Below are 8,110 nucleotides of genomic sequence, written 5' to 3' on the forward strand. Positions count from 1 at the left end.
TGCAGAACCGGGGATTGAACTCAGGCCCTTGCACTTGCCAGGCAAGCACTTATTCTACTGAGCTATCTCCCTAGCCCCCTGCCCAATTTATAAATGCTAAATTAGAACATTCTATAGCACTTCAGGGTAAAAAAAAGGCCATGCCTAAAAATCACTAAACCCAAAGTGGCTTTTTATTCTTAGATAGCAGAGTCTTCATCACATGTGAATAAATCTGTATTGGAAACTAAACTGTAATAAGATGCTACTTTTAGACTTGAGACTAACACAACCAATTAGAATAAAATAAAAATGTAATACATAGGCTTGAAAAGCTCCTGGCTCCTGAATAGAGAATTACCACCCGGAAGGCAGCAGGTTTGTGCTTCTCTTTAGAGCAAGATGATGTGCATCAAATGCTCATGTAAATGAGTGATCTGGGATTGGCCAGAGCTCAATTCTACCAACTACCAACACATTAAGTCAGCTAGCTAATGCTAATTTCTGTTTGGCTTTGAAGTTCAGGCTTTGAAATTGTGAACATCATGGTGACACTGAAATGGCCTGCACACAATACTGTCTTCTTTAGAACTGAATATTCACATATGCATGGTAATTCAGAATGCAACACTTCTAATTTAGAGTTACCCCACTAGTATAGTTTCAGAAATAGTTACATGATTCCTAGAGCTAAGAATGATGGTTTACCAGGTTTTTAGTAATCTCTTTAGCAGCTCAACCAGCTCCAAGAAAATGGCTCTGCTCAGAGGCCTGATACTTTCACAGCTCTCGTTCTGCCTGGACCTCCCCACTCCGACCCCACACATGGATCTTACTTTGACATCTCTCCAGTAGAAATTTTATCTCCATGTGAGGGCTCATAAATACTCATCTAGAACAAACTGGCAGGAGGGCAGGGTCCTAAAAGGACATAAAAATGTCACAAAGAGTAAGCACAGTCTCATCTGAAGTGTGTTTTCTTTTTAACAAACTGCTTTTAGCTCCTGGCTGCCTCAGAGCTGCCCTCCACCAGCTGAGAAAGACAGGCTGGGCAGTTTCACCTCTGCAGGCTGTTCTTTGACCATTTTCTCTCTGACTCTCCCTACTGTCAATGCTTGATCAAGAGCTCTGAGCTCCTCCAAAGGGCCGGCCAGGTCAGGAGGGGAGAGTAGCAGATGCAGTGTTAATAGTTCCTCTTCTTCACGGTGAGACACTGTCCTGTGTGGCTCTCAACCTGCTTGCCCACGGCTTCTAGGAGCCAAGCAGAGTAACCAGAAGGCAGCTGAGGAGAAGAAACACACTCTCTTTGGCTGACAGTCCAGCAAAGGAGTTGTCAGCAGCCAGCTGCAGTCGGCAGGCATGAGGGCTAGAAAAGACCCTGAGATGCTGTGGTGACTCCATTCATCCTTCAGACTGCACTCAGTCTCATTTCCCAAGTGACAGGTTACACCATGTCAGTGCAGCGCCTCAGCCTTTTCTTGGAGAGCACTTTGTTTGCTTCAGAGCACTTACTAAAACACAACTATACTTGGTTAACTTTCACACCTCCCTTCCTGGACCATATCCTCAAGTAAGTGGACAGTGTTTACTTTGTCTACCACTGAATCCTCAATGTCTAGCTCATCTTAGCACACGCAGGTGGGCACTTCATCAATATTTTTTGAATGGAGGAATAAATCTTTTTAAATTTCTTCAGCTGCTTGCCTTATATGAATTTACACTCTCACTTCTGAGAGTGTAAATTCTGAATCCATTTATTAAGAAATCTTTTAAAAGCTGGCCCTTGGGAAACATAAACTTCAAGTGCTGTGTATGCACATGTGCACACATGCACACACACACGCGCGTGTGTGTGTATACATGGGCACATCCACTGAAAAAAAATCAATGTAAGATGCCAGGAATAACCAGTGTAATGAATTCACTTTAAAACTTATTAAAATGTTTGTCCAAACTAAAGGTGAGATACAATAATGTTTTCAGTGGCTACTAATTTTGTCTTTCATTCCTGATTTGATTTAGAAATAGTAATTAATGCATTAACTTTTAGGAGAAAAATATTCACTGTTCTCACATTTCATTTATATAAAACTGCTTTTATCATCTTATTCTATCCTTACAATAAATTTCACAATTACGAAATGCAGACCAGCTTTCTGACGACTCAGTGTTACTGAGTTTGGTATTTATAGAGCATTAAATACAGCATATCTCTGGCTCTTAGGTAGGAATGCTCTTGGTCTTCCAAATATGAAACTATCAGGGAGATACATCTCAAAAGTAAAACGATAAACATTTACATACCCTACAGTACATTTAATCAGACACCTAGATATTATTTTTTGCTAACATTTCAAATAAGTTCTGCCTCTAGGTCCAATGATACACCGTGTTAAAAACAGTATCTAAAATATAAAATTGTTAGCTATGTCCATAGAGAAATGTTGATTATACCTCTCTCTACTAGCAACAGCAAGAGTTAAATGACAGCAACTGGTTTTTAAAAAACCATAATTTTATAGAAAGACGCTAAAACATCTATGTTTAGGTCATTTTCTTTTTTTTTTTTTTTTTTTTTTTTGCGGTACAAGGGATTGAACTCAGGATCCTGTGCTTGCCAGGCAGGCGCTTACTCTACTGAGTGATCTCCCTGGCCCCCTAAAACATCTATGAATAGACAGTCACTTTATATTCATGGAAAAGAAGACTTACTATCATAAAGATCTGATTATTTCCAATTGAATTACAGTGTGGATGAAATTCCAACTAAAATACCATAGGACTAGGGATGTAACTCTAGGTCAGCACTTGCCTAGCATGTACAAGGTCCCAGGCTGGATCCCCAACAACACACACACACACACACACACACACACACACACAAAACCCTACAGGATTTAACCTCACAACCTATCAACTTGATCATGAAATTTATATGGAACAGAAAAAGTAAAAAATGAAGGAAAAACAAAAGTGCTGACACATCCTACAGATATCAAGACCCATTACAAACATCCAGCAATAAAGACAGTCTAGCAGCATGGTGAACCTTTCAGAGTCTTAATGGTACAAAGCCTGCTTTGGCCTGAGTGCCATGGGTTCACTACCACCATGGTATGGTCCTGGTGCAGGGACAGACACACAGACCAAGAAACAGTGCCAGAAACACCCTCATTCTACCTAACTTACTTGAGACATAAAACTGCAGATAGATTAAAGACGGAAAAATAAGCTCTTCAAATGACAGACTTAGAACATCTCCTACTTTATAAGGAAACAAATCACTCTTTTTCATCATATAGAAAAATGTAACTTTTCATTTGAAATGTAACTTACACAAATGTACTTGATAAACAGCAATCCAAAGCATAAATATCCATGGTTAGCAGCTCTAAATAAATCATAGTTATGGACTCAGCATACACAACAGGTCACAGTTAATTTTATACGTACTTGCTTAGGTGGACATGAGGATTAAAAATATCTAAAATAAATCCTAATATACTAGGGAATCAGAGACACTGATAAAAACTTCCATTTCACAGAATGACAGAACAGCCACAGGGAAAGCCACAGTGAGGGGCTCTTACCTTTGTTACTCTTCGCCTTCCTCTGCCAGCTCTGTCTCTTTGTGCACAACTACTCTTGTGACTGACATGTCAGGGTGCTGCTCTCGGGCTTCCCTGATTGCCTGAGCCAGCGCCTGCAGGGTCAGAAGAGAAAAAAGTCACATGCTGAGGAACAAGCTCCACCTCAGCACAGTAAACCCATGCACATCATATGGGGAATCACAATCCAGGGACAACAGCCTGACTGTGTTACTGATGGAAGGAGGAAGACTCAAGTTAGGACCACTGTTCACTTAAGATAATGCTTATCATTTCCCCAAACTTCTTTTTCCGCTGGTCATTTTCAACTAATGGTACATGCAGAGGAAACACACTGGTTGTGGATCCCAGTCTTGTACTCATCAGCTCTTTTCTGGGCCTTAGCATTGTTACCTATAACCCAAAACCAATGCTAAGCTTGTAAAAATCATCTTAAATTTGCTGTGTGCCTTGAAGAAATGTTACCCAGCCAGCACAATGCTGATCTACACCTCAAGTAACACCTGCTATCACCCAAAGGCCAGACATTCCAAGGCACAGAACCAGGCCTCATCTTTGTCCTTTCAGCCTCTCAGCTTAGTCCAAACTAAAATATATGCTCACCGAACATGCTACTGGAAAAATGAGAACTTATGAAATGCAGAACTAAAAGAGTAGCCACAAGCACACACAATCAGAAGTGGCGGGCCAAGAGGATGACTCCAAGAATTACAGTGGTTTGTGGTCTCTTCTCTAGTCCATATGGTGAAAAGCAGAGTATCTCTGTTTCTATAAGAAAGTCAACTGTATAAAAGTATTAGAAAGATCTTATTTTTTTCAGAGAGAACTATTAGGCTTTTCTTATTGACAATTTCATTTGTAAAGAGAGTAAAAGCAAACAAAACAACATATAACTACAGAATCTAGGAAAAGGGTCTAAAAGAAAGAAAATTCCTCTAAAATACAGAATATCTGATTTTAATAAGAAACTATGTATTTGTTTGTGGGGGTTTTTGTAGCAGTAATCAAACTCAGGACCTTGAGTTTGCCAGGCAGGTGCTTGTGCCACTGAACTGTATCCGCAGGAGAAACTGCATTGGTTAAAAACAAACAAAAAAACAGCATAATTTTCCTTTTCCTTTTGCTCTGTCACCTGCCTACAGGGAGAAATGCAGTTCTTTTTTGCACTAAAGTTTCCATCAGCTATATGGTTTCTAAGCAAAACTCTGACCCTATTCTATTCAAAATAAAAAAGGTAAAGCTATATATATATTTTTTAAAAAGTAGGGAAAACTAAAAATTGCCATAGAAATCCTCAAATATATTTAAAATCAGGTTTGCTGTAATTCCTTTCATGCTATAAGAAACTAAATATTGTAAAATATTATTTATGTCAATAATAAGGACTGTGAGGAAACTGTCACCTCATACGGCCAAAGTGAAAATTATTTTATTAACAAGTATGGGTTCCAGTGTATTAAAGCACCTGCTTAGGGGTTCGATCTTCAGTGTACTGTGCAGGGCCCACCCCCAGGGCGCACTGAGACCCTGATAGAGACTGGGTATGGCAGTGCGCGCCTGTAATCCCAGCACTTGGGAGGCTTAACACGGGTGGATCACTACGAGTCTGACCTATATAGTGAGATCTTGTAGACCCTGTACTAAAATACACAAAAGAAGAAGAAGAAAAAAAGGGTTTCAGAGTAAAGAGCTAAGTGTTCTGCTAGTCATCTAGAGATTCCCATTCCTAACTTAAAATTCAAAGTCAAAGCAAACCTTTAGCTTCTAATAACCCTTAAAACATTTTTAAAATACATTAAAATATGCAAATAAAACCACGCTTACAAAATTAAAAAATTGAGCAACAATTTTCTTTTTAGGTATGAAGAAAATCCATTTTTCTTTGGTTATATACAGATTCTTTCTCAAACAAAATTTTTTTGCCCTAAAATTCACTTTCTTAGCCAGATGTGGTGGTGCACACCTGTAATCCCAACACATGGGAGACTGAGGCAAGAGAATGAACTCAAGACCACCCTGAATCACATAGCCAGACACTGTCTCAATAAAATAAAATAACATAAAAAATAAAATTTGTTTTCCTGAACTCAAGTGTTGTATTCAAATCTGGGTAAGCATCATGTGCTCCTACTTCCCAGCTGAGATAGTTCACTGAACATTTATTTTCCCTTCGAGTTGTTATAGAAAGAAAATGGTTTGGTGTCCTTTTAAAATCTCTCAGAAAAACAAAACAAAACAAAACAAAACAAAAGCAAAAAAATTATCACCAGCACTTGAGAATACAGTCTAAAATGACAACTGCGTGGCCGGCCAAATAGCTTAGCAGATTAATGTGCCTGCAAGCAGGTGCAGGGTTCAATCCCCAGGCCTGCGTGTGCCCCACCCTGGGGGCTCGCTGAGGTGGCAATTGAGACTGGGAATGGTGGTACACACCTGTAATCCCAGCTCTTAGGTAAACAGGCAGATCACTAGGAGTCTGATCTAGTAGTGAGACCCTGAACACCCTGTAGAGTCTAGCCTAAAATACAAAAAAATAAACAAATACATAAATAAATAAAAATGACAGCTACTCTCCAAGCCTCTAGCAGTTCTTCCATATATGCTCACAGCCACGCATTCTGCCAAACTTACCATAAGGATAGCAACAGGACTCTATATGCTCCAGAATTAATGTAAATTTTCACTTTTGTGAGAGACAGATTATTTCCCTTTCCCTCTTTTGACCCAATAATAGTGAAAAGGAAAAACATCTGGGCGTTATTAGCTATCTGCCAGTTTTCTTATGCTGTAAGTAAAACACTAAGAAACTCCTTAAAGTGGCTTCTTCAGGTTTGAGAAGCCAGTGGCATTAAACTGCTATTCACTTTCAAATATTAATCTTTCTTCAAAAGATGCCCATATGAATACTTAATGGTTGCCAGAAATCCTCCAGATTATTCTGAGCCAGAAGTAAACATAAAACCTGTGTGAAATAAATAGCAACATCCGCTCGATGCTGAGTCAAAGCTAGGAAATCTGAACAAACAGGCTGTATCCAGCCCATCAGTCTTCCTGCCTTGCTCAGGAGCTAGACCTCATCCAGCAAGTCCTGGGAAGATGTTTACAGGTGGATGTGACATGACAACATGTGCAAACCACAGCAAAAAGACAAGGTCACTTGTAAAACTAGAACCTACAGTCTTTACCTGATCATGGTCGATATCTGCATCTCCTGTGATCACAATGCGTTTCTCAATTCTCGTTTCAGATATTCCACCTTTCACAGTCTACAGGTTATAACAAAGAAAAACGGCAATCACTGTCACATGTTCACACCCTCGGAGGAAAGAAGATGGAGCCCACTCTGAGGCCCAGACCATCGTGAGTCCATGTGGGCGGAATCGCGGACCCTGGGAATCCTATCGTCAAACGCAAAGTCTTCCTCAACTGAAAACAACCCTAAAACTAACAGCAAGATTTAGGTGAAATTACAATGGGACAAATGCCATGTATTACAAATAGTTCCACTCAAATATTCTGTCATGTTTTCCTGAGTTTCTTCACTCCCAGTTGGTCAATTTTTGAAAAGGAGAGGAGAAAGAAGAAATGTTTGGTACTTGTACTTACAAGCAATTCTAACAATTTAACTGTATGAGGCTTGGGAAAATGTTTGATGTTACACTTTGACTACTAGTTACACACAAATTCATTTGGCTATTCTGTTTATCTGGTTTGGTATAATAAAAACAGGATTTGCATTTGGCTGAAGACAGAGAACGTGGGTGAAACTTTTATTAAATGTTTGATCTGATCCCAGCCCCAGCCTATGGCTGTGCCAAGGCTTTGTGGAGGGACCTGGGGGAGAAGCCAGGGATGACCTGCTTCCTGCGACTGGCTCACTGGGAAGCCTCTGCCTGTAGCTTCTAAATTGACACTGATCACACTCCTCTTATTCACTGCTGCACTAAGTTTCAAATGATGGCATTTCTCATATGAAATAAAAGCCTGTTATCAACTTTAGTATCTGAATGCTTTAAATTGAGCACCAGTGGCACCTGCATTATGTGTCAGTTTTTAATTTACAAAGTTTCTTGCTAGTTTTACAATGATTATTGTAAAAGACCACTAAGTGCTGACCAAATGTGAAAGATAGAAGCAGAACAAAATACTTGAAGACTTGAGCTAGAAATGAGGTGACTTTCACATGCAACAGTCACCTGGAAGCCTCCTAGAAACCAGCTTTCTGTATGGAACAGGCCAAAGTATTTACAAATACCTAAGCCCTGAGGTGAGGCTGCTGCCACTGCACTACTGGGTATCTGGTGTTAAATAGTGAGAACGGCCTGGGACAATGCCCCAAATCAACATACCCTGTCACAAGGAAATGAGGTACACTTTATGTTATTAGAACAATTTGTTCAACTTTTGAATGGCAACCTGCACTCACTCCCATGAGGCAAAAAAGCCAATTTAATGAGAGCAGATGCACAGGTTCATTGTTATAAATTTTTTTGATTTTACAAACTGTGCATCTTTTTTTTTTT

At 39.6% G+C, this 8,110-nt stretch overlaps 1 protein-coding gene across 11 annotated transcripts in view; it reads right to left on the minus strand.

Moving 5' to 3' along the window:
* Epb41l2 (erythrocyte membrane protein band 4.1 like 2) overlaps positions 1–8,110 on the minus strand; it is a 304,724-nt gene that overhangs the window by 35,178 nt on the left and 261,436 nt on the right. For all 11 annotated transcript variants that reach the window (XM_004630260.2, XM_023714273.1, XM_023714266.1 and 8 more), the window contains 2 exons: positions 6,773–6,853; positions 3,570–3,682 (listed from right to left, as the gene is read on the minus strand). In XM_004630260.2, the coding sequence (XP_004630317.1) occupies positions 3,575–3,682; positions 6,773–6,853 (189 nt within the window). In that variant the 3' untranslated portion in view covers positions 3,570–3,574. The remainder of the gene's footprint in view (positions 1–3,569; positions 3,683–6,772; positions 6,854–8,110) is intronic.

This window comes from Octodon degus, unplaced genomic scaffold (assembly GCF_000260255.1).
Source record: "Octodon degus isolate 3935 unplaced genomic scaffold, OctDeg1.0 scaffold00034, whole genome shotgun sequence".
Lineage (NCBI taxonomy): Eukaryota > Metazoa > Chordata > Mammalia > Rodentia > Octodontidae > Octodon > Octodon degus.